The sequence below is a fragment of the Ostrinia nubilalis genome, chromosome 24, assembly GCF_963855985.1.
Source record: "Ostrinia nubilalis chromosome 24, ilOstNubi1.1, whole genome shotgun sequence".
In the NCBI taxonomy this organism is placed as follows: Eukaryota; Metazoa; Arthropoda; class Insecta; order Lepidoptera; family Crambidae; genus Ostrinia; species Ostrinia nubilalis.
Window position 1 is genome coordinate 8,947,864 of NC_087111.1, and position 24,801 is coordinate 8,972,664.

The following is a 24,801-nucleotide window of genomic DNA, read 5'->3' on the forward strand; positions in this document are numbered from 1 at the left end:
AACAGAATATTAACCAGAATCTCATTTTACAGTGTTTCAAATAAGTTATCGTTTTAAAATATTTCAAAGCTCACAACAACTATACTAGCTATGTAAAATAAAAACTTTATGTCGGTATATACGAAGGAAATTGCTTGTCTGGACATTTTCCAAAGCAAACTTCGCTTTATTTTTATTTGAAATAAATTAAAAACGCTTTTTGATAATAATATTTTAACTGCAATTCACTCGTTACCGAACTTGTTGCCGACATTTTAAAAATAAATGCAACGGTAAAATAATATTAGTATGCTGTGTTGATTCAGAAAATATTTTTTACGTTATAAATCGTCCAGTAATTAGTATAGTCAGCATCAAATACTTAGTTCGTGACACCCAAAGTGACCAAAAAGTTGGCAGCACAACCTTATTCCAATTGTAATCACAAATTTGACGCTGACTATACCTACCTACATTAACAGACTAACATTTTTATTGCAAAATCCTGTAAGGCTGGGTTGCACCATCTTACTTCAACTATAACAAACGTCAAAAATCTATCAAATTCCATACAAAAATCACCGGTTGTCGTTAAAGTTAGGTGGTGCAACTCAGCCTTATGTATTCTGTGGCCTAAGTATTACAATTGGACGAGAAGATATTAAGTATTATTTAGCTTGTCGAGTTGTGTTAAGAAAATGTCTCATTTTAATAATTAACAAGACTCAAATTTATTCACCCTTTTATACTTATTTGCATTAAAATTCCATGAAAAATAGAACCTTATAAATGGCCTGCACTTAATAATTAAGTAGGTACTTATTTGCCAAAGTGCCCTTTACTTTAAACAAACACTAGCGGCCAAAATTTTACCCCCTTGGAAAACTCCCTATTAGTGAGCACCTACGTTCTAAAAGAAACTCCCATGCAAAATTTGAAACTCCTAGCTAGCACTTGTAGTTGAGTGAGTGAGTAGTCAGTAGGTGACCTTTCGCTTTTATAGATTTGATTAATTTTATTCCACAGGGTAGTAAAAACAATTTAATGAAAGTATAGAGAAATTTGTCATCTTTATTTACTTACTCGTCGTACCTCAACTGATTGAACTAAGTTAATAACTGAGAAAATATTTTGAGATTTGAACCCAAACTACAAACTATAACTTCATAAAGAATCTCAAATACTTAATGGTAAGTAATTAAAGATAAATATACAAAAAATACTAAGGTACGCGGCACCGGAGAGCGTTTTTGTAACGTCAAACGTCAGACTTCAGTACCTGTAGCATGAACAACTTTCGTCTTCGAATCGTTTGCGTATTCGACAAAATTCGATACTCAACCTTCGAACTAAACGATAACGTGTCAATTTTGATTCTCAAAATAAGTTTCGTGCAACCATTTCTCATACTCATACTATGTTCACTTTACGACACGTTCACAAGGGCGCTGTTGTAGTTTTCGTACTGAATCTTTTGATGGCGATTCGAATACGCAAACGATTCGAACTCGAAAGTTTTTCGTGCTAGCCGTACAAATCTCCTTCAGATTTATGCTTTGTCACGTCATAATATGTCCATGTCATCCTATACCTCAGACTGACTGAGTTAAACGCTAAACTTGTACATTCTGCCTGAAAATTTTCCCTAAAGCGACCCGAAAGGAGTGTCAATATTTAATTTCAAAACAGTTCAATGGCCTATACCAATATGTATTCATGTAAAAGGTGTTCCAAGAATTTTAATTTTACAGTAATTTTGTCCTCACGTGTTTTTCTTTGAAATTGAAGACAAATTAATTTATCTATTTTAAATAATGTGTATTTTTACTTAATTCAATTTCAATATGAAAATTGAGAAATGTTATTTATAATATAATTCATAGTTTGTAACCTCTAACATCTTAAAAAAATCGTCAACTTTGTCCGCTTGTGTATTTTGTTGAATCACAGAAAGCTTTATGTCTTTAATAGTTACAAGATAAGCTTTCTATTCTATCCTAAGAAATGATTGACTACCACACAATCTTTCGACCCCTTTCTCACCCCACTAAAGGTTGAATTTCGAAAATAGTTTTTCTTCTTCTTACGTCTACTTTAAGCCTAGACGCAGGCCACCGATTTTTAATTCGGGCAGTTAATCAGTATGGGCATGTATGGAAGTGCGCACATTACACCAACCGATTCTTCATACAAATTAAAATCGGGCCCAACTATCTACTGATAAGAGTAGGCGCACACCGTTGATTTTTAGTTGGCCGATAGTTGTGCCCGATTTTAATTTGTATGAAGAATCGGCCAAATCGAATCGGCGTAGTGTGCGCACTCCCATACATGCCCATACTGATCAAGTGCCCGACTAAACTATCGGCCGACGAAAAATCAACGGTGTGCGCCTACTCTAATATAGTCCTAATTAATGTTATACATAATAACTAAATAGAAATACACGAGTTTTTACATTTCGAATGATTTCATCCGTAAAATTTTTATAAATTAGAACTATTGTGTTTCATAATCTTTTCAAAAGCTACTCAATATGACTTGCTCAAAAAGCTCAGTGAAAAATATTCTTTCTTTTCTTTACTCGGAAAAAGGCTACGTAACTAGCAGAGTGGTTCGGTCCTAAGTAAATAGAAGAAAACACGCTCATCTGCACCTTGACTGGGACCAAATTATTTTCAGCAAAATTCACGACGACTATCCACAGGGGAAAGCACCTACTTGGGTATAAAAATAATTTCTTTAGGTAATAATAAAAACTCCACTTTATTGAAGACGTTTCCTTAAAAACTGGGTCAAACTTATATACAAAACTAAAACTTTTTGGTGCTGAAATGTGCCTGAGCGAATAAATAAAGAATGTCAACAATATTTTTCAAATTCTAAATTATTGGCAGTATTGAAAGCTCTGTAGGAAAATTGTTACGTATTTCGAAGATAGGGCTATATCAACAATAGAGAACAATTTTAAATGAAACTATTGCCTTAACAAGTTGTGTATTTTTTTCAACATAAAAAACTGCTAGTTTTTGGCTTCATAAACTTCATGATACAACCCACTGTGCAGACCTGTCACGCTATTTACTTTAATATACCTAACCCTGAATGTCAGCGAGAACAAACATTGAAACTTATAAAATAAACCTCTCTTTTTATTCAATTTATTTCCTGTCAACAGCTGTCCCCAATACGAAGGATTTTTCGCGCCCACTGGTGTAAAAAAAAAATCACATTAACCTTTATAAATTCGCTCATCAACAATATAAAAGAAATGATTATTAAATCAGGCAAGTACCTATTGTTATTAAATTGTTCGTGATGGATTTATTATACAGGGTGTTTGCTGTAAGGTGTCCCCGCATTCAAGTACTTCCCAACAAACAGTAAAATGTTTTGTTTTGAACGTCTGTCAAGAAACTGCTGATTATTTACTTGATACCGCAAAAAATATCGACGGATCGACCCTCGAAGCTTGGTCTCTGACTCCTGATGCGCAGGTTGGTGGTTTTCATTTTATGCGACTATATTTTTAAGTTATTTGAAGTCACCAGCCGTCCCCGCATTATTTCTCTTCTCCCGCAATTTTTTCTGTGGCTATTTACACGCCACACCTAGACGTTGACAGAGCAAGCTCCTGTATAGTTACTGTGGAAATATTTTTACTAGCTCTATAAGATTTGGTCTGGATTGGACGGATTAAAATTTGACATTAAAATTAGTATTTTTGCGTATTTTTGCAGCGAAATGACTACTGTCATTTCGCTGCAAAAATACGCATGAAATCGAGTTCAAGATTTTTTTTTCATCAAATTACACCCAGTATTATTATAGCATTCTGTTGTAATCACCTTTGTCACATAGCTAAAGATGTATACACACTGAGTGTGATTGGGCCAGCGAAACAGAAGTGTGTCGCCGCAGGGGTAATAAAGCGACGCAATATACAGCGGAAGCGAGGTGAAAATTAAACGTTAGCTGAGCTAGGGTTGGCACCATTCATTTATATTTATTTTATCCTAATCCATTTGTTTATTGAATCGCAATTTATTTGTTATTTATTTATTTGTTGCGTACCGGAAAACGCAGCGTGGGACGTCCACCCACAAGGTGGACCGATGACATCATAAAGGTAGCAGGAAGGCGCTGGACGCAGGCCGCTACCAACCGGGCAACATGGAAAGCATTGGGGGAGGCCTATGTTCAGCAGTGGACGTCCTATGGCTGAGATGATGATGATGATGATGAGGTCATTTAGTCTCCACTGTAGAATCACGACCTTCTTGTATTTATTTTGTTATCGTCATGCCTATTGCCACTTCAGCTTGCTAATCCTTCGGGCTATGTCAGCGACTTTAGTTCGTTTACGGATTTCCTCATTTCTGATTCGATGCTCACTGCTGAACATAGGCCATGTTCAGCAGTGGACGTCCTATGGCTGAGATGATGATGATGAATTCATTTGTTTATTCAATTTTATTTTATTGCTCAATACTAATTTGATTTGTTTATTAAATCTCTTAAAAGAGGTAATCATCGTCGTCAGGTCATTCAGTCTCACTGAAGGAGCAAGACGCACAGCAGACAAAATACGCAACCGGTACCACATGGCCAAATTAATAAGACAAGTACGGTGTATTCTCCAGTAGCCAAAACAATCAGCTAAAATTTTCTTGCGACACATTAATTTCTTCTTTCTTGCACGTGTTCAAGTAATGTACAGCTATAGTTTAAATCAAGTGGCAGTGGGCGGGGCACATAGCTCGTAGAGACGATGGCCGTTGGGGCAGGAAAGTTCTCGAGTGGCGACCACGGGCTGGAAGACGTAGCGTGGGCAGGCCTCCTACTAGGTGGACCGACGATCTGGTAAAGGTCACGGGAAGAGCCTGGATGCGGGCAGCGCAGGACCGTTCATTGTGGAAAACCTTGGGGGAGGCCTTTGTCCAGCAGTGGACGTCATTTGGCTGAAACGAAGACGAAGTTTTAACACTGCATAGTCTGTCTAGCAATTTACATCAATCGCCTTGAATCTATTTTTTTTAATGGATTACTCATTAAAAATATACTTTTAGGTTTAGAAAGAGACGATTTTACGCTCGTATAAATTCAAGTGCTCCAAACTTTAACTGTGAAATAAGAAAGAAATATAAAATCGCTTTAGTTTAATTTGATGTTCAAACTTTTATCATTCGTACAAAACTACTTAAAACCTGTAATTCCATTCAATTATAGTGCACTTAAAAATAATGAGAGGGAATTTAACAGCCTTTTCTAAAACCTAAAGTTGCCGAAAGTTTTAAAGTCCTAATGGGACTCGATAAGCTCCAGGAATTGAACTTTAGAAAAAAATACTGTGAATTTGAGTCTATTAACAATATTTTCTTAATTTTTGGGTGAAAAACCAGGATGCAGGCCGCTACCCAACCGGGCAGCATGGAAAACATTGGGGGAGGCCTATGTTCAGCAGTGGACGTCCTATGGCTGAGATGATGATGATAGGGTGAAAAACCACATTTGAATACCGGCTCGTTCAAATGCAGACAGCAGCTTTTTAAGAGAGAGAGAGCGAATTACAAAGACACAAAGAAAGAGAGAGAGCGAAATTAGGGAGATAATCCCAATCCCAACTAATATTATAAATGCGAAAGTAACTCTGTCTGTCTGTCTGTCTGTCTGTCTGTCTGTCTGTCTGTTACGCTTTCCCGCTTAAACCTCGCAACCGATTTTGATGAAATGGACAATGTTCGTTCTCCATACATTGTTCGCCTAAGAACCAACAATTTTGACATATTACTACCCGAAAGCGAAATAATACGATTCTGTGTGTAAGAACAATGATTCCTGATGGACACTTGCCATAAAATTAATGAATAAGAATATTAAATCACAGCGATTTTATAATATGTCGTTTATGACAACATGGCGTCTAATGTATTGTGTGAATGTATGAACACCGATTCGCGAAAAATGTTTTGTATTGTCGTCACGCCGAGTCGCAGCCAAATAGTATAAAATAATAGAACAAGTTTTAGAAATACAACTTGGCATTCCACTTTTATAATATGCCCACATATTGCACGTAAATAAACAACATGAATCGTAGGTTGTTTCCACCCTTGTCATCTGACACATGAAATAAACTCCTATTGTATTATAGATATCGAAGTCGAATCGTATATAATAATAGAATGGGTTTTGGAGATCACTCGGGGTTCCACTTTTATAAAATACCTACATATTGCATAAAAATAACACGAATCATGGGTTTTCTTTTCACCATTTACATCTGACACGAGATAACAAACTCCTATCTCCATGACTACCGTCGTAGTCTATGCCAGAGACTACAATATTTTAAGCAAGAAGTTTCAAACCTTAGCGGCTACAGTAACCCCTGGGCCACATACATCGTGATAACATTCGGTCGACACTGGAACGAAGTCTTGCGATTATGCAAAAAGCACCGTATTCTAGTGCGGCTATATCACGTTCAACCGGGGTTTTAATTCGACTAAAGTCCTGACTAAAGACTGGAAGAAAATACGCCGCATTGTATGAGCACTTCGTGTTCGTTAAAGCGGCTTCAGATCTAGAGCCTACATAGTTTTCTTTCCAATAATATCCGCAAGTAGCGCTGCATGATCTTTACAACAAAAACGGCAATAGTTATTAAGGTGCCAAAATTATATGATTACTTTGGCACGGTATTATACACGTTCGAAGATTTGTCATTTTCATTCATTTCATCATCATCATCATCATTTCAGCCACAGGACGTCCACTACAGAACATAGGCCTCCCCCAATGACTTCCACATCGCACGGTTGGTAGCGGCCTGCATCCAGCGCCTTCCCGCTACCTTTATCAGGTCGTCGGTCCACCTTGTGGGTGGACGTCCCACGCTGCGTTTTCATTCATTTATTATTTTCTTAAAGTGCCGGAAAAAAAATAGTTTCTAGCTGTCCCAGCAACTTCGTCAATAAAAAGTTGTCTTGTCTTATCTTTAAAATCGTAATATTAATTTCTGAACGTATCCTGTTTGACACCTAATAATATTATTTGACATAGCTGGCTCGGCGAATTTCGGCAAATTAATTTTGACATTGCAGAATATGACTTTTGATAGGTTTATCATAGAATTCGGCAGGGATATCCTCACGGAGGAAGTTCGAAAAATGGCGGAACAAGATCTTATAATAATGCAAGGCCGAAGCTGTAACGCGCGTGCTCCTACGTGTAAACCGGCGAGTATACAATAAATAGTAATGTCTGGTATATAGTGGTAATACGTATCGTTCGTTCGTTCGTTTCAGCCGAAAAGACGTCCACTGCTGGACAAAGGCCTCCCCCAAGGATTTCCACGAAGACCGATCCTGCACCGCTCGCATACAGGCACCTCCCGCGACCTTCACCAGATCGTCGGTCCACCTAGTGGGAGGCCTGCCCACGCTACGTCTTTCGGCTCGTGGTCGCCACTCAAGAACTTTCCTGCCCCAGCGGCCATCAGCTCTACGAGCTATGTGCCCCGCCCCGTCTGTCTATATGCGCTACGATTACAGGGTATCATTTTGCATAGTCGCAAGACTTCACTCCGCTGCTGTCAAATCAATGTCGCATAATGTTATCGCAATGTGTGTGGCCCTTGGCCAAATCACAGAAGCCTATGCGAAGAAAGAGCACTTGAATGACAATGAAAATCAGGGTTACCATTTTGTAAGATCTCCTCACTATTGAGGGTAACAAAGTAACATTAATAATCTAGCCATTAATTACATTTATTACCTATACGAGAAAGTAAAGCAACATGCGGTTTTATTTTAATTTGTAAAATATTTGTAACAGTTTGTTCTAAGTTTAGTTTTACAACAGTATTGCTGTTTCAGCTGTCACTGTGAAGCTTTGGGAAAATAAATAAATAGAAAAAATATTAACATAAATATTTATTTAAGTTTTTATGTTCATTATCATAATATGCCAATTTAAGTTACACTGTGTGACAGTCTTTGACACTAAACAAACTCTTCAGCTTAATAATACCTACCTATAGGGCGTTTTTATAGTTACTCTTGCTGATGAAACAAGAAGGGTTGATTCTACTACTGAAATACAACTACTTTTCTTACAGGACCAATATCAAATTCTCAAAAAAAATTCACATCCTCGTGATGGTGATAATTTCTATGGAGATGTTTTTTTTTATATTCGGTCTCTTGGGATAAGTTATTCCATTTGAGCAGTAGAATTAATCCTTTTTATTTGATCACATATAAAAATAACACAAGTGTTTAGGAAAACTTCTTCTTTGGTATGGTATCACCACGGAGTTATAATGGCGGCAACTCTGTATCACTGACTTGTAACTTTCAAACAGTATGAATAATAAGGGCACCACATTGGTTTTCCTTCTGAAAAAAGGCTTTCACTTTTAGTACTAACCCTTTAGCACTATTTCATTGAAATAAAAATACAATAAACGCACAGAAGACTGAAATTGAGTCAACTGACGTGACATTTATAATTTGTTGACATTATGACAGTTTGACAAGACTAGGGATTGAAAAAGTTTTAATTGAAAAAGTAAAATGACAATTTATTAAAACGATTCACAAGGATATAATCGATTAAAAATATTTATAAAATGTTCTGATACTTGCCTGTAGCGATTATCCAATCCTGTGGGTCTAGACAAAGTGCAAATTATAATCGCAAACCAGTCGAAAAGTGGTCGAAAAGCCCCTTTTTTGTATGGAGTTTTGACGGATTCGATTTTCGATTCGATCAAAAAGTGCGTTTTGTCTAGGGGGGCTGGTTTCTACTGAAAAACTACCTCGTTGCAAGATTTTAATAAAATAATAAAACCTTTATCTTCTCTTTCATAATCTATAAAAGTTCATTTGGTCTATTATGTATTATACTCATGTGCTATGAATGAGGGTTTTCGCGATTGAAAAATCCGCGAGATGGCAATACGTAGACGCGAGGTCCAAATGCTGCATGATTGGCGGATTTTGACATACCTGTCAATGTCATGTCAAAAATAACCAATCATGCAGCATTTGGACCTCACGTCTACGTATTGCCATCTGGCGGATTTTTCAATCGCGAAAACCCTCATTGGCATAGATTATGAGAGACTGGCAACTATACTAGGTTGATATATGTTTCTCTCACTTCAACTGGAATTGGATTCAACATCGGATTCTGACACTTTTACAGTTATGATACCATGAATATCAGTTTATGGTCCTAATTATTTTTATTATATTTACGACCTTCGACCAGTTGGACACTTTAAATAGCTTCTTGTAATAGTGTCAATATCTTTTTAGCTTTTAACGCAAATCTAGTCTTCAAAGCAGTTTAATCGATTTATTTTATTTTCAAAATCGATATTTTATTGTCTATGATGGCCGCAGGAACATCACTATACATGGACTCCCAGCAATAAAGTACGGTAATGCCTCGTACAGATTTTATCGGCAAAAATTATGGAACTTGATAGGTTTTAGACCATGCCACGCACCAAAACGTCCGGAAGTTGTAATAGTATTATAGAATAAACGTTAAAAGACTTATTTATTTAATTTTTTAATGCTTAAGTGTCCATTAGAATGAAAGGGTGCTTAATGTATTAAAAAAATTAGAAAATAATTATGATGGGTTAATGTTTTTGGGCGGCTTTTAGGCGATTTCTGACAATGTCCTTTGGCATAGAGATAGTTTGAGTCCCGGGAAAGAACATAGGATAGTTTTTATCCCGGTTTTTGAAACAGGGACGCGCGCGATAAAGTTTTTCTGTGACAGACAAAATTCCACGCGGGCGAAGCCGCGGGCGGAAAGCTAGTAAAACTTAATAAAAGAGAAGATAGCTAAAGAGAGTGACCGAAAAATAGGGAGAGAAAGATGAAGATTGGTGATAGCGAAAGAGAGAGACCGAAAGACAGGGAGAGAAATGAGAGAGAGGACATAGTGAGGAAGACCAAAAGATAGGGAGAGAAAGAAAGATAGCGAAAGAGAGCGACCAAAAAATAGGGAGAGAAATAGAGAGAGTAATCAATATATTTGCACGAAAACGCATTATTGTCAACCCTAGCCTTTAATATTCATCTTAGCGCCGTCGCTTCACGCAAGACGGATAGCGTTGGAGAAGCAAAATTTTTATTTTAAACCTACCCTCTTTTATTTTTCTTTAATAGTTGATTTGAGCTTTTCTTCTCCGTCTGTTTTCGTTGGTGCTTTATTAAATGCAAATAAAAATATGTAATCTTGAGTTTTACTTTTATTTTTTCGGCTTTATTTTCGTGCCTGTAAGTCGGGATAATACATGACATTCTAACATTTGTATGTGTCAACGTGAAATTGTAAACTCCGTCTGTTTATAAAACAATGTGTTAGGTTATAGACTAAGAGCTGGTGAACGCCAGACCTACGTCATTTTATAAAAGCTGAAAGTTTGTCAGCGTATGCTCCCATTATAGGATAGAATGTTGGTGAATCATGAAGTTTGGGTCATCGTGGCTTTGGCAGCTATCCTAAAAAAACTGTCTGGCAAGGAGTCGGAATTGTCGAAACTGTCTGGCTGATGTGGAAACAACATTCTATCCTCTATTGGGAGCATACGCTGACAAACTTTCAACTTTTGTAAAATGACGTAGGTCTGGCGTTCACTAGCTCTTAGTCTATTAGGTTAGATTGTAATCTAACTAACTCACAATTTTACTGTTAAGGAAAAAATCGTCGCCATATCACCCTTGCAACATCAAATTAGTTGCAGTATGTGCTATTTTCGTACCAATCTAATGTATCTTGAAGAAAATTTTATCGAAAGATGGCGCATTTGATAGTGAAAAGACATAAATCATTTAAACTCTGAAACCAGTCAACAATGAATATTACATGACCTAGGCACCAGACGTCTGAAATTGGTCCGTAAGCCCTAAAAGTCTGCAAGAATACCTCTCTCGACCCAAGGCTTAAAATGCTAGGCCTTTTACCCAGCCTATTAATAGAGGATCAATTACAATCTAGATTGGAAAAGATTCATGTGAATCTGAAATTAACTAAGTTTTGAATCTAGTTTCAGTTGTCACACTGTAGTGAACTAGCTCTCTTGTTCCTAAAAACTAAAACAGTCGCATGAAAACTAAAATTAACTTAACTCTTTTCAATGCAGACAAATCAAAATAGGTAGCAGGTACGTAAAAAAGTGACAAAACATCCAATAGCTAAAAAGATGTTAATTTATAATCCATACCTTCATTGAAGTAACTGATTTAGAAAAAAACATCTACTTTCGTGCAATAAAATGAAAATTCATGAAATTGTAAACATAATCTGGGTAAAGGAAATAAGTAGATGTAAAACACTTTAAAATTATGAATAGACCAGTCAAAATTATAACTAATTCTCAATTCAGAAACAACAAGGTGAACTGACTCATTTGACTAACAAAATAGAAACTGTTGCAAACTAGAAACATTGTTTATACGAAAATGTATTCGTCTTTTCCTAGTATCAACGTTGATTGGTTGTTTTACATTGTCTTCTTTATCATGATCATCATCAACGGGTCATTTAGTCCCTACTGTAGAAGAACTCCGATCGTTAATCGTTCCTTCGTCATCATTATCATTTCAGCCACAGGACGTCCACGACTGAACAAGATTCCCCCAATGATTTCTATAATGACCGGTTGGTAGCGGCCTGCTGCATCCAGTGCCTGCCTGCTACCTTTATGAGGTCGTCTGTCCACTTTGTGGACGTCTCACGCTGCGCTCGACCCCCGTGACTTCGAACGCGTGAAAATAGCATTATTATTTTCCGTATTTGCAACATTTTTCTTTGCTGCTTCGCCCCTATTGGCTGTACGGTAATGTTACAATGTAGCCTATGTAAATGGGCTATCTAACACAAAAATGTTTTTTCAAATCGGACCAGTACTTAGTTCCTGAGATTAGCGCTTTCAAACAAACAAACTCTTCACCTTTATAATATTAGGTAGCATAGATACATTTCTATCAAGTGACAAGACATAACCTTTCTCACATTTCAATCGTTGTGAGTTGCACAATTTCAATATTGTTTACATCCCCCAGGCTGTTGACAGTCTACACGTCTTCATGTAAAGTAACCATGATTTAGGGTAAATGTCCCGAACATACGTAGATCGTAGAGCTGATGGCCGCTGGAGCAGAAAAGTTTTCGAGTGGCGACCACGGGCTGGAAAATATAGCATGGGCAGGCCTCCTACTGTGGACCGACGATCTGGTTAAAGTTCGCGGGAAGAACCTGGATGCGGGCAGCGCAGGACTATTCATTATAAAAAGCCTTGGGGGAGGCCTTTGTCCAGCAGTGGACGTCATTTGGCTGAAACGAATTATAGAATGACCTCCTATGTTCTTCTGATTAATTTCGTTGCGGGTCCAATGACAGTTAACTTTCGTCCGAGGTAAACTTGACCTTCACTGGTTGGGTTTTTATTGGCCGTCAAGCTGTAGATCCTGGCTACACAGGAAAAATGTGTCCTAGCAAAATTCATCAAATGCAATGTCACTCTACTTGTCTAGAAAGTCTCAACTGCGATCGGGAGGCAGTGTCTCGTGAAATGGATCGCTATTGCCAATATCGATGGAGGGTCTCCATTCTATTCAATTCGATTGTAACTTCATTAATGTTCTAACTTTTCGCATAATCGGAATGATCGACTTCCAACACTTCTATTAACTCGAATTTCGGAGTTCGATACTGTTTCGTCAAGATAGAATACCTTGATCATTTATGTTTATATTTTATTGTCTGTTTCGAGAGAATGATTTAGAATGTTTTATGAAGTAGGTGTAAATATTAAAGGTAAGATATAGGTGCATTTTGAATTTTTCATGCCTTTTGTGAGATAATAATATGTTCATAATCAATTGAGATTCTAAAAAAATCGTAGAATAAGTATGCGTTGAAAATGAAAGCAGAATCAAATGGCTTTTACAAAATTGTAAAATTCTAGCCAAATAGTACCCAACCAGAAAAGAACCCTGGACTTGCTGATCGAGACAGTCAAATTCTTATTTATCACCTACCATTTGACCACAAAAACGTTCTGGTACTCGGTCCTCGTCCACCAATCTAGTCTAATACTAGACCTAAGTATAAGATACTTAAGTGTAACGTGCTTTCAGACCCTTGAAACAATTAACGGTTTTTTGTAACTAAAACTTAAACTGTCCCATAAAAACGAGGATACATTCCAAATCCTGATGAAGCTACACAAAAAATTGTTTGTTTACGAACCAAAGTGTACATTCGTTTTGGCCGAGTCCGGCGCAGAAAACCAATAGCGGACAATTTCACGGAAGATTGCTTTGGATTGCCATTTTTTGGTTAGACACAGACTACGAGAGGGAATAGTATTCGGTCCAACAAGATTAACAAGATTTTGTTTAGATTCTAAATAATGATGATGAAAGTGAATAGGCACTTACAGAGCAAATACCATCCCAGACTGCATCTCACATAACATCAGGTGCGACTGCGGTCAAATAACTGCCTTGTTCTGCATTAATAAATATTAGGAAAAGCAGCGGGCCTGCTAAGTTTAGAATTAGGCATCATTTCAGCCAATGGAAGTCATGGAATAGACTACAAAAACTAGATTGACAATCAATGAAGGATGGGAATCGGTCAGTAAGTTTGCCGAACTGGACTTATTATACTCGTAGTCGAATACTTCTCACTAATTTAGTCATTTTTTTTCTTATTTGCTTCATTTTTTGTCAATATTGTCACCACCCCAAGCCTTCTGGGGGGCGTTGGGAACACAGACCAAATCCTCCATTTGCCTCTGGAAAATTGAAGAGTTTCGTGTTCCAATAGTAGATAATAAATGAACTGGTGATAAGGATGGTGACGATCAATGTTTAAGTGTTTTGCAAGTCAGCGTCTTAAGGTGGTGGTGAAGGTCGCGGAAAGTCCTACCTGCTTGGAAGCGGGTAGCGCAGGACCGATCGTTGTAGAAATCCAGCCTTTTTCCAGCAGTGGACATCATTTGGCTAAAACGTATCATCAATGTTACTTCACACCCCTGAGTGCTCTCCTTATATTAGCATCTTATTTATTATAACTTTACTCCGCGACAAATTTGGCCTTCACTGGTTGGGTTTTTATTGGCAGTCAAGCTGTAGATCCTGGCTACACAGGAGTTGCAGCGGTTGGAACGAGAGATGGGAATAGTCCCGTATAACTTATTTAATGTTTTCTTTTTCCCTTACACCCTGTGCCCTGTCCTTTACACCATAGTGTAGATAACCCCTAAGTCCCTGATCTGACAGATCGCTTTACGCCGCATTGTGCAACTTGGAACTCTGATTGGCAATCAAAGTTGGCAGCAAGTTTTGTACGGCCAATGGAACGTGCGGGATTATGTTAATGCGCAGGATTGGCTAATTACAAAACTTTATGGTGAGGTGCGGGATCGGATCGTGTTGGGGACAGTGACGAGGCAAAGACGCAGAATCGTTGGGAGTTTATAGATATTTAGATACTTTAATTACTACTATTTTACACCATAATCATAGTTAGTATTGTAGAATACATCCCTCTGGAATATTCTGGAATAAATGAATTGCGGTATGTACATACATAGGTATTTCCAGATTTTCCTGGAGTAATTTTTGTCAAACTTCATAAAAATGGAAAATATTTTACGGTTTCTTTAGTTATTAAGCATTTAGGCTGGGTTGCACCATCTTACTTTAACTTTAACTAATGTCAAAAGTCTGTCAAACTCCATAAAAATACCAGTTTCTACGGTTGGAGATCGCATATGGTTTGACAGTTGTAAATTCCATAATCTGAGTCTTTTTGCTAAGGTTTTAGCACATATTAAATTAGTCTAGCCTAGTTTTGACATTGCTTATCTTATCTAAATTAAGGCTACTCGCTGAGATAGTCCGACGGTTAGCAAGCTGAAGTGGCAATGGGCAGGGCACATAGTACGCAGAACTGACGGCCGATGGGGCAGCAAGGTTCTGGAGTGAAGGCCACGTACCGGCAAGCGCATCGTGGGACGTCCACCCACAAAGTGTACGGATGATATTATAAAGGTTGCAGGAAGACCCTGCAGGCCGCAATCAACCGGCCCATCTAGAAACCATTGACGTTGATTAGCATACTGCACTTCGACCCATAGGGATTATTTTGTGATCCTTCTACCATAACAAAAAAAAATTTTTTTTCTCTTTATTTATGGAGCTTTGTCAAGATGACAATGTCGCACCATTAGATACAAACTTTAACAAAAAATATTTAATATTCAACCAATTAAATGTTTCTATCTAATCCTACTAATATTATAGATGCGAAAGTTTGTGTGGATGTCTGTATGTTTGTTACTCTTTCACGCAAAAACTACTGAACGGATTTTCATGAAACTTTACAGTATTATTGTTTATAACCCAGAATAACATAATTATAGGCTATAATTTATGACGATCTGTGACAAACTAAATTTCACGCAGGTGAAGCCGCGGGCAAAAGCTAGTAACTACATAATATTGAATCTGGTCAAGCAATTCGATCTCTGATACGAACATAACTTTTAAAAAGTCATCACAGTCATATTTTATTTCCCGCAAATAGGCTTTTAGAAAGCGCTTTTACTTTAGCCACATGGCAGGTCTTTCCACGCGAAGGTTTCCGCGTTCCATAACATTGACTTAAATGCACAAGGCATTTAAAACTGTTTACTTTAGCACTTAATGCAAACGTTGTTCAAGAAAATCCGTACAGATTAGCAAAAGATCAACTGTAGATAAATTTAACCTTATACACTAACATGGTCTAATTTAACCCATTTGTGATATTATTAATGAGTAAGTAAGTCTTTTACGCTCGTATTCACAAATGATGCTTGTTTATGTGAAGCAGCAAATCGAATGCACAGCTTGTGGCACAGCGTTGAATAGAGCTCTGTGATTGGTTCTTATGTCACCCTGTGCGTCCACGCGCACTGTGAGTCCTCATAGTAATGTTTATGAATACAGGCGTTATTAATTTCTGTGTACCTACTTCTAGTTTAGTTTCTTCGTTTCAATAAAATACTATACTGATCAAGGGCTTATCCACGGATTTCCACATGGCTACATATTATTGATTTATAATTTTTTTCTTACATGTCGCCTGAAGGGGACAGCTTCTTTTAAATTATGTTAATACCTACCGATTGACAGTTTTAAGTGACGTTCATCACAGATAAACTTTGGTTAAGTGAAGATTCTTTGAATTTCCCTGAAATATAACCTGTCCTTTATGCCTTTTTTCCAAGTCCAAGATTTCATCAAATATAATTCAGCTATTTAGAAGTAAAAATCTAAAAATACATTCTCATAATAGGTACAATAGATTGTCGTAAGAAAACAATCTGATATAGGTCTATTAAACCTGAACAAAGTATGTGTTAATCTTTATCTTTATCTTAGCCTAGAATTACTGAGTTTTCATACAATTATTATAGTACTAATGATAATGCATGTTTAGTTAGTACAATAACATTAATTGTAATCAGTGTTACTGGCTACATCATAGCAAACTACGTTTTATTTGTTAAAATTTGACTAACATTTTTACTAAAAGACTTGGAGTTAACTACATTCTTATAATTTTCTGATGGTTTTAAACTAAATATTTTTTCTTTCTTTAATTAAATATTGTGCATAAAACAATGAAGATTTACAGGAAACAGTATCTGTTCTGCTTCTTTGGTAAGTTTGTTATTATTAAAATCAAAATATATAAAGAGCAAAAGCGAGTTAAAAGTAAATAAATAAGACCTAGACCATCAAAAGATGTGACAACTACTTGTGATAAAATTGAGGAGATTTAAACAAATTCACATTGAGTAAATTGTCAAAACTTAGCTACAAGTGTGGATTTATTTTGCTTTCTTCTTGCAATGTACGCATAAAGGACGTCGCACATTTATCTACCCGGAAAGGGATCGTAACCGTATCAACTCGAGGCGGTCAGTATTCTTTGTATGAAACTCCATACTGCAACGCACACTTATCCACACCGTAATGTTTTGGTAACGTTAGATAAGCCTAGGCGCAGACCATCGATTTTTCGTAGGATGATAGTTTAGTCGGGCAGTTGATCAGTATGGGCATGTATGGAAGTGCGCACATTACACCGATTCGATTGGGCCGATTGTACATACAATTTCAAATCGGGCACAACTATCGGCCAACTAAAAATCGGTGGTCTGCGCCTAGTCTAACGCCTCGCCTCGCGATTGACAGCGCGCGAAAGGCGATGACAGCATTGGATGACAGTAGTTCGCGATAGGCGATACGGTGTTGAACCCTTCCCGAGTTGATGATAAGTCTGCTATGAGCATAAGCATAATACAGGATTTATCCCACCACAATTAGGTTCCCTCCGTTGCAAAGCAGGAGACAGATGACTGTAAAGGTAAACCCTTTCGAAAATGAGAAATATCTACACCATGGCCAGATGTAAACTTAGGGTCCCCTTAGAGCTCTTTGGTCATGAACTCATGAAGCACTAAAATGATGATGATCCGAGTTGCTTATTACATACCAGCATATTCCAAAACCTGTCATCATCATCATTTCAGCCATAGGACGTCCACTGCTGAACATAGGCCTCCCCCAATGCTTTCCACGTTGATCGATTGGTAGCGGCCAGCGTCCAGCGCTTCCCTGCTACCTTTACGATGTCGTCGGTCCACTTTGTAGGTATCCAAAACCTGTATTAAAGATGATTCTATCATTTCAGCAAGTCTAGGCCAGATTTTGTTTGGCTACACAGCAGGATGGCCAGCGCAGATAGTTGCAAAGCTCAGAGACCCTGATCAGTTCCCAGAGGCGCCAAGCGACCTGGAAGTCAACTGGATGGTGTCTTCCACAGTTCTTGGCGCTGCTGTGGGTAATTATATTTATATTATACAGAATATCCTATGGATATTCCTGAAATTATAGAGAGATTTCATCATGGCTTCTTATGTTGCAAAATATTGAAAACCGTTAGGTACCTATATAAAATGTAAATGTAACATTAGTAAAACTTTGGGAAGAATAATAATCCAATGTTGCTTTTAGAATACCCTGTCATAGATAGTATAGATCATTACATCAATTTTTGGTCGAGGGAAGCGCGGGGTGCAGGGAGTTTGATCCGAGCAATCCGAGCTTCATTATTGTAGTGTGCGTGTGCACTAATGGATAATTTAGCGTGTACCTATAACACTCAAACATTAGCGGAAGAAAGATGGGGCGCGTCTTCGTGGATGAAACGATCTATATCCATTGCAGGAGCAAGATCCTCAGAGCTGAAGGATTAGAAGGTTGTGCTCCTACAGTGGAGATTAAATGATCTGATCAAAATCAGAATATCCATATTTGTGTGGCCTAAAAAATTTGTGTTTACAATTCGATTCTCTTAAGTAGTTATTATATGCCTCAAGATTCTTTTGTTCTACCAGTGCAGAGCCTCGAGACAAACATTTGGCAAGCTGAGAATATGATGACAGTGAATTTAAATTTTACATTCCAGGTGCAATTGCTTTCAGCAGTATCTCCAACACATTGGGTCGCAAGCCGTACTTGATTGTAGGGGGTCTGGGCTACTCTTTGTCATATCTTGGTACTGCTCTCATAAAGTCCATAGCAGGTAAATTACAATGTTCATTTAAGCTTCAACCACACCAATGCGTGCAGACCGCCATCGTCGGCGTGATCATAGGCCAATGACAGGTCGCGCGACCCATGGCAGTCCGCGCGACCTGGCATTGCGTTGGCCTAAGATCGCGCCGGCGATGGCGTATTTAAAACATAAAATATTAACTTCAATAAAGATAAGTATATGGAATTACACGACGCTGACAGAAAAGTCTGCTGAGAGACTCCGCGTTGCACAAAGAGCAATGGAAAGACAGAAGCTTGGTGTTTATCTACAAGATCGCAAGAGAAACGAGCGGATCAGAGGAAAGACGGGGGTGCGACGTGGTGAAGGAGATTGATGCCCGTTTTCACCATCAGTCTCTAATTTTTAAGTGACCCCTATAAAAAACATGTGTTACCATAAGGAGCAATTTTTAAGTGCCCCCAATTAAAACAGTGTGTTACCATAATTACTAATTTTTTTATTACTTCTTATTTATTTCTTCCAGGGCTATTGGTTTTTAGAGTGTTCACAGGAGTCTTTATAGCCATGCTCTACACCCTCAGTTTTGTTTACATTGGAGAAATTGCGTAAGTATCTTTGATAAGGTCTTTAGTTAGTAAAAATAAGATGAAACTAAGTTTAACTGGAGAAAAATGCCAAGAGGCATTAAGTTCGTCTTTCGTTCATTTAAGTGCTGCTTGTTCTCAGCACTGGCCAATGTTATATGTGGAATTAGGATGTCCCTTCCTTAATTCGGTCCCTCATTCGTTCGTTTCTGCGAAACGACGTCCACTGCTGGACAAAGGCCCCAAGGATTTCCAACGCCCGGTCCAGCGCTGCCCGCATCTTGGCACTTCCCGCGACCTTCACCAGATCATCGGTCTACCTACCTTACCTTGTTACCTTAAAAAGTCTACCAATAGAAATTAAAGGATTTTTCAACTGTTTCCAGGTCTACAGAAATTCGAGGAACGCTGCTAGGAACAGCTGCGGTATATGTCAATATAGGGTTCCTTTTAGCATATACTACTGGAGGGTATATGTCGTACCAGGCAGTCAACTACCTGCCCATGGCTATAGGAATAGTTTTCCTTGGAGGCATTTTATGCGCCCCGGAAACACCAATTTACCATATTATACAAGGTGAGTCTTCTAATGTTGGTAAGCAGATAAATTACCATCCTAAAGATAATCAGACACCCGAAGTCTATGATTATGTGTATTTTAAGCGTTATCTTAATCTTTTAATCCGTACAATTACACCTGTCTGGCTATTTCTTCCGGGTGGCATACCCGGAAGAATAGTTTTATAATTTTTTTGAGGATGTCATTTCACAAAGCATTAGCCAAGCCAATGATCATTTTAAGACTATTATCTACAATGGATTGGTTTACTCGTACAATCACACCGTACAATCAATATTTTCTTGATTGTAGATTAGTCTTCTTTTCTGTATTTCAATCGCTCTTTCTTTTGTGTATTTCTTTCTTTTCTTAACTTCTGCAGTGTACCTACATACAATAAAGTACGTTCTACCTATCTATCAATCTACTTGTGTTGTTTACCTTCCAACTGGAGGGAAGACAAACTTTACCTTCAAACTCCTCTTAATTTGCTTTGATTTTTGTAACAGTTCCAATGACAGTCAAGAAGAGTACCTACTTTCACAGAAATATGTCAATCTCCTACACAAGTGTAGCAAATAGTATTAGGAACTATGAGAATAGTTTCATTTTAAGCTTTCCAACAACATTACAGATCGTGAAAAAGAAGCCAAAGCAGTTCTAATATCGTTAAACAGAAAAGAAGATGCAGAGAAAATATCACAGCTAAAAACAGAAGTTCAAGAAAGCATGACTAAGCAAAAATGGAAGGCACTCTTCACGGTGAAGTGTAATAGAAAAGCCTTGATGATAACTGTCATATTGAACATGTTGGTGCAATTTAGCGGGCCCATCATCATGGGGGCGTATACTACAATGGTTTTTGAAATGGCAGGTATATTAATAAAATTAGACATCCAATATAACTCAATAACAATAAATCCAAACCAACCACACAGTGAATTTTTCACTTCGTACCTAGGTAAAACTTTAGTAAACTGTTTTAACAGAAACACACGAAAAAATCTGTCGCTTGGCCGTTTTGTCTACAAGAGCTATTTTGTAAAAGTAATGAACATTGAATATTTTTTTACCTTACGCCCATAATGTGAAGATAACGAAACGGCCATATAGATCGTGTCATCCACGAAGACGCGCCCCACCAATTTTTGATCGAGGGAAGCGCGGGGTGCGGGGAGTTTTTCCCGAGCAGTCCGAGCGTTATTATATAGTGTGCGTGTGCACTCGTGGATAATTTAGCGTGTACCGATAACACTCAAGCATTAGCGGAAGAATGGTGGGGTGCGTCTTTGTGGATGATGAAACGATCTATACCAAATATTGTGGAATATAATTTTGTTTATTGGTGTCCTAATGAGACTATGTAATAAAAGACAGGGTCAAGAAATATCTATCTACTATCTAGTAAATGAATTATAATGTAGTTACCCCAGAATTAAATTTCGGTGATATGTTATCGCATATAGTAAACAAAACCGCTCTATTTTCAAGACACATTAACCTTTACTCTACTGATCTTATGTATTGATTGATATATTTTTAGTTATCTACCTAAATTTAAAGACTCATACTTTCTACAGTATTCTTTACCTTCGAGTAAAAAGAAGATTGTGGTTATTTCGTTTCAGCCAAATGACGTCCACAGCTGGACAAAGGCCTCCCCCAAGGCTTTTCATAACAACCGGTCCTGCGCTGCCCGCATCCAGGTTCTTCCCGCGACCTTCACCTGATCGTCGGTGCACCTAGTAGGAGGCCTGCCCACCCTATGTCTTCCGGCTCGTGGTTGTCACTAGATAACTTTTCTGCGCCAACGGCCATCGTCTCTACGAGCTATGTGCCCCGCCCACTGTCACTTGATTTTAGCAATTCTGCGAGCTTTGTTGGTCACTTTGGTTCTCCTGCGGATATTATTTCGTTTTATTTTTATTTATTTGGCGACATGTCTTTCAGGGTCATCGGTAACCCCATTCATCGGCACCATCATAATCGGTGTAGTCCAGGTGTTGTCGGGGATAATAACGCCTGTATTCATCGAGAGGTGTGGGAGGAGGATCCTGCTGATGATTTCCACAAGTCTTGCTGGATTGAGCTTAGTATGTAGTTTTATTTTATTGTTATGATGATTGATAGAGAATTCCTAGACCTTAATTCGGGCATCTCCATCCGATCGCTGTGGATATTCTTGAAGGAGGCCTTTGGCAGAAGCAAATAAGCGCACGATAGAAATTATTTTATATTTATTTGCTTAAATGTGTCCCCTGAGTTCAGTAAAAGTATGATGACATTTTTCTGCGAAGGCTTTCTTGAGAGAATTTGAAGTGATTTTGCTCTGGTTTTGTTTTTCATATCTCATTCGCAGTTAATACGGTATGCCTTTAGCCTAGGCGCAGACCACCGATTTTTCGTCAGTCGATAGTTTAGTCGGGCAGTTAATCAGTATGGGCATGTATGGAAGTGCGCACATTACACCGATTGATTCTTCATACTAATTAGAATTGGGCCCAACTATTGGCCGACTAAAAATCGGTGGTCTGCGCCTAGGCTAAAAGAAACTCAGTATATCTTCAGTTTAATAAAGTAAAGTATTTTTTCCTTTCAGTTGGCCCTCGCTATCTACCTGTATCTGTATGACATTGGACATCCAGTAATAGCTCAAATACAATGGATGCCGTTGGTGGTGTTCATTATTTACTGCTTTACGTACACTTTCGGTAAGTTCTACTAGTTTTATAGAACTGGTCATTGTTGTTCGTGGGTTCAATTCCCACCTTAGGCAGTTCGATTTTTTCAAGTTATTTATAACTAGCTGACCCGGCGAACTTGGTTCCGCCTTAATGGCAATAAATAAGCAGACTTTTTTTTTATTTCGAACGGGATAAAAAGTATCCTATGTCCTTCTCCTGGCTCTAAACTATCTCCCTGACAATTTTCAGCTAAATCGGTTCAGCCGTTCTTGAGTTATAAGTGGAGTAACTAACACGACTTTCTTTTATATTATATAGATTTTCAAATTGGTCATTGTTAGCTACTTTATGTAGACAATAGAACAATGGTTTAGCCCTCGCCACCATCGGTGCCTCACTCACTCTTCCCATGGATTTCGTTGCGAATAAAAACGATGATTGTAAAAGATAGAGGGACAAAATAATAACAAACGGATATGCTAACATCAGAAGGCTGAATCTGAATTTACATCATCCGTCCTCACCTAGTGACCGCGTAAAAAAAGGACATTAAATGTAGGTTTGACAGATTGTACAGCGCCCCTAGCGGAAACGTTCAGAAACTAAAATTTAGGTCGTTTGATAAAACTCACACTCAGCCCTCAGGCCTTCTCAACCCGTCTACTGGCCATCGTGGAAAGTAGGATCCTATAATTTTCTCTGGTAGATTAGATTAGGGGCGTGCTCCTGCAAAAACTATATAACCTGACGATGATCATGGACTTGAAAAAATCGAATTGCATAATCGAATCGAACTCACGACCTTTGCTTGCCGGGCGATCATGATGAAGATCAAAAATAAATCAACACTTGCCTTAAGAGACAATGGAGGGAAGTCGAATCTTAACTTCGAACTCCTCCTGTGTTCTTCTGCGGTTGGTCCTAATTTCGTTGCGGGTCCAATGACAGTTTAACTTTCCCCGAAACAAACTTGACCTTCACTGGTTGGGTTTTTATTGGCGATCAAGCTGTAGATCCTGGCTACACAGGAGTTGCAGCGGTGGGAATGAAAGATGGGAATAGTCCCGTTGCCTTATAGAGCCAAATATTTTCTTGCAGGGTTCGGATCTCTCCCTTCCGCATTGATGGGAGAGATGTTTGAGATGAACGTGCGGAGCGCAGGATCTTCCATCGTGATGTCCTCCTCTTACTTCGCTGGAGTGATCACCGTGATGAGCTTCGGTTACATCATCACCAGCGTCGGAATATACGTCGCCATCATCATCTTCAGTATGGTGTGCTTTGTTGCGTTTGTTTTTACGATATTCTTCGTCCCTGAGACGAAGGGAAAGAGTTTAATCGAGGTGCAAAAGATGTTGGGTAGGTGATTAAATAAAAGTGTGTAAATGTAAGTGTTTAATAAAGTCATTGTGCCATTCTAATTTGTTTTAGTCCCGCATTGTGTGGGCATTTAAAGCCTGTTCCGTGAGCACGTAGAATTTTGTCCAATGACCCCTAGCTACCCATCCTTATCGCTCGCGCGTAATTATATTGCTGTCGCGACTGTGCGACTGGCACCCGCAGTCAGTGTGCGATCGCGATAGCAACATAATTACGCGCGAGTGATAAGGATGGGTAGCTAGGGGTCATTGGACAAAATTCTACATGCTCACGGACCAGACTATACCTACAGTCAGTATCAAACAGTACCATGCAGCAAAGTTCGCAACACGACGTCTTTGTCAATAAGGTTGTGTTGTGTTGTCAACTTTTTGGCCACTTTGGGTGTCACGAACTATTTGAAGCTGACTAAATACCTACATAGAGACTTATTCCTTTATTAATGTACCTATCTTTATAATTCGCCGAATAGTACATACCTTTTATTTAATGACTAAATTAAAATACTCTTAAAGTTTGTTCCAGTTATTAATTATGATATCGCTATCAAGCAATATTTAATTTTCTTATATTTATCTGCATTATTTTATCTTCAAGCAAAATCTAGCGTTTCGTTCAAAATAATCGCTTATCAAATTAAATATTACTGATATCAATCTTTAATAAATAAACTCCACATTTTTTTAAAATGTGAGTGTATTTATCATCGGTCCCTTTGATATAGTCTGAATTAGTCTGCCATTCATACAGGGTGTAAGACTCGTCGAACAAGTCATAATAATAATAATAATATGTTCATAGAAAAGTTTCATAAGTTTTGAGATAAATTTTAGTTATTAATGTCCATAGAAAAGTTTGATGAGTTTTGAATTACATCCCGGTCGAGTTAACTGCGCTCTTGGCAGCCGTCCGTGACGTCACATCGACTCTCTGGCACGGACGAGGCGAACGCAGGGAGGTG

General features: G+C 38.2%; 1 protein-coding gene across 3 annotated transcripts; it reads left to right on the plus strand.

The window, feature by feature from the left end:
• The first annotated feature begins 865 nt into the window (after positions 1 to 865).
• On the plus strand, positions 866 to 23,877 carry LOC135083777 (facilitated trehalose transporter Tret1-2 homolog). Of its 3 annotated transcripts, none has more exons than XM_063978526.1 (9): positions 866 to 947; positions 17,764 to 17,913; positions 18,541 to 18,657; positions 19,157 to 19,238; positions 19,604 to 19,794; positions 20,411 to 20,650; positions 21,727 to 21,869; positions 22,376 to 22,487; positions 23,559 to 23,877. In XM_063978526.1, the coding sequence occupies exons 2-9, from the start codon at positions 17,880 to 17,882 to the stop codon at positions 23,825 to 23,827; spliced, it is 1,188 nt and encodes a 395-aa protein (XP_063834596.1). In that variant the 5' UTR covers positions 866 to 947; positions 17,764 to 17,879; the 3' UTR covers positions 23,828 to 23,877. The 3 variants fall into 3 exon arrangements, with proteins under 3 accessions (XP_063834596.1, XP_063834597.1, XP_063834595.1); XM_063978527.1 differs by having other exon boundaries at positions 882 to 958; XM_063978525.1 differs by lacking the exon at positions 866 to 947 and adding an exon at positions 16,546 to 16,727.
• Positions 23,878 to 24,801: the final 924 nt, after the last annotated feature.

Excerpts from the sequence above, each read along its gene's own strand:
- LOC135083777 (XM_063978525.1), top strand. The coding sequence starts at position 16,688 with ATGAAGATTTACAGGAAACAGTATCTGTTCTGCTTCTTTG. Across the intron at positions 18,658-19,156 it reads TCTCATAAAGTCCATAGCAG|GGCTATTGGTTTTTAGAGTG; the intron begins GTAAATTACAAT and ends TATTTCTTCCAG. Across the intron at positions 22,488-23,558 it reads CTGCTTTACGTACACTTTCG|GGTTCGGATCTCTCCCTTCC; the intron begins GTAAGTTCTACT and ends ATTTTCTTGCAG.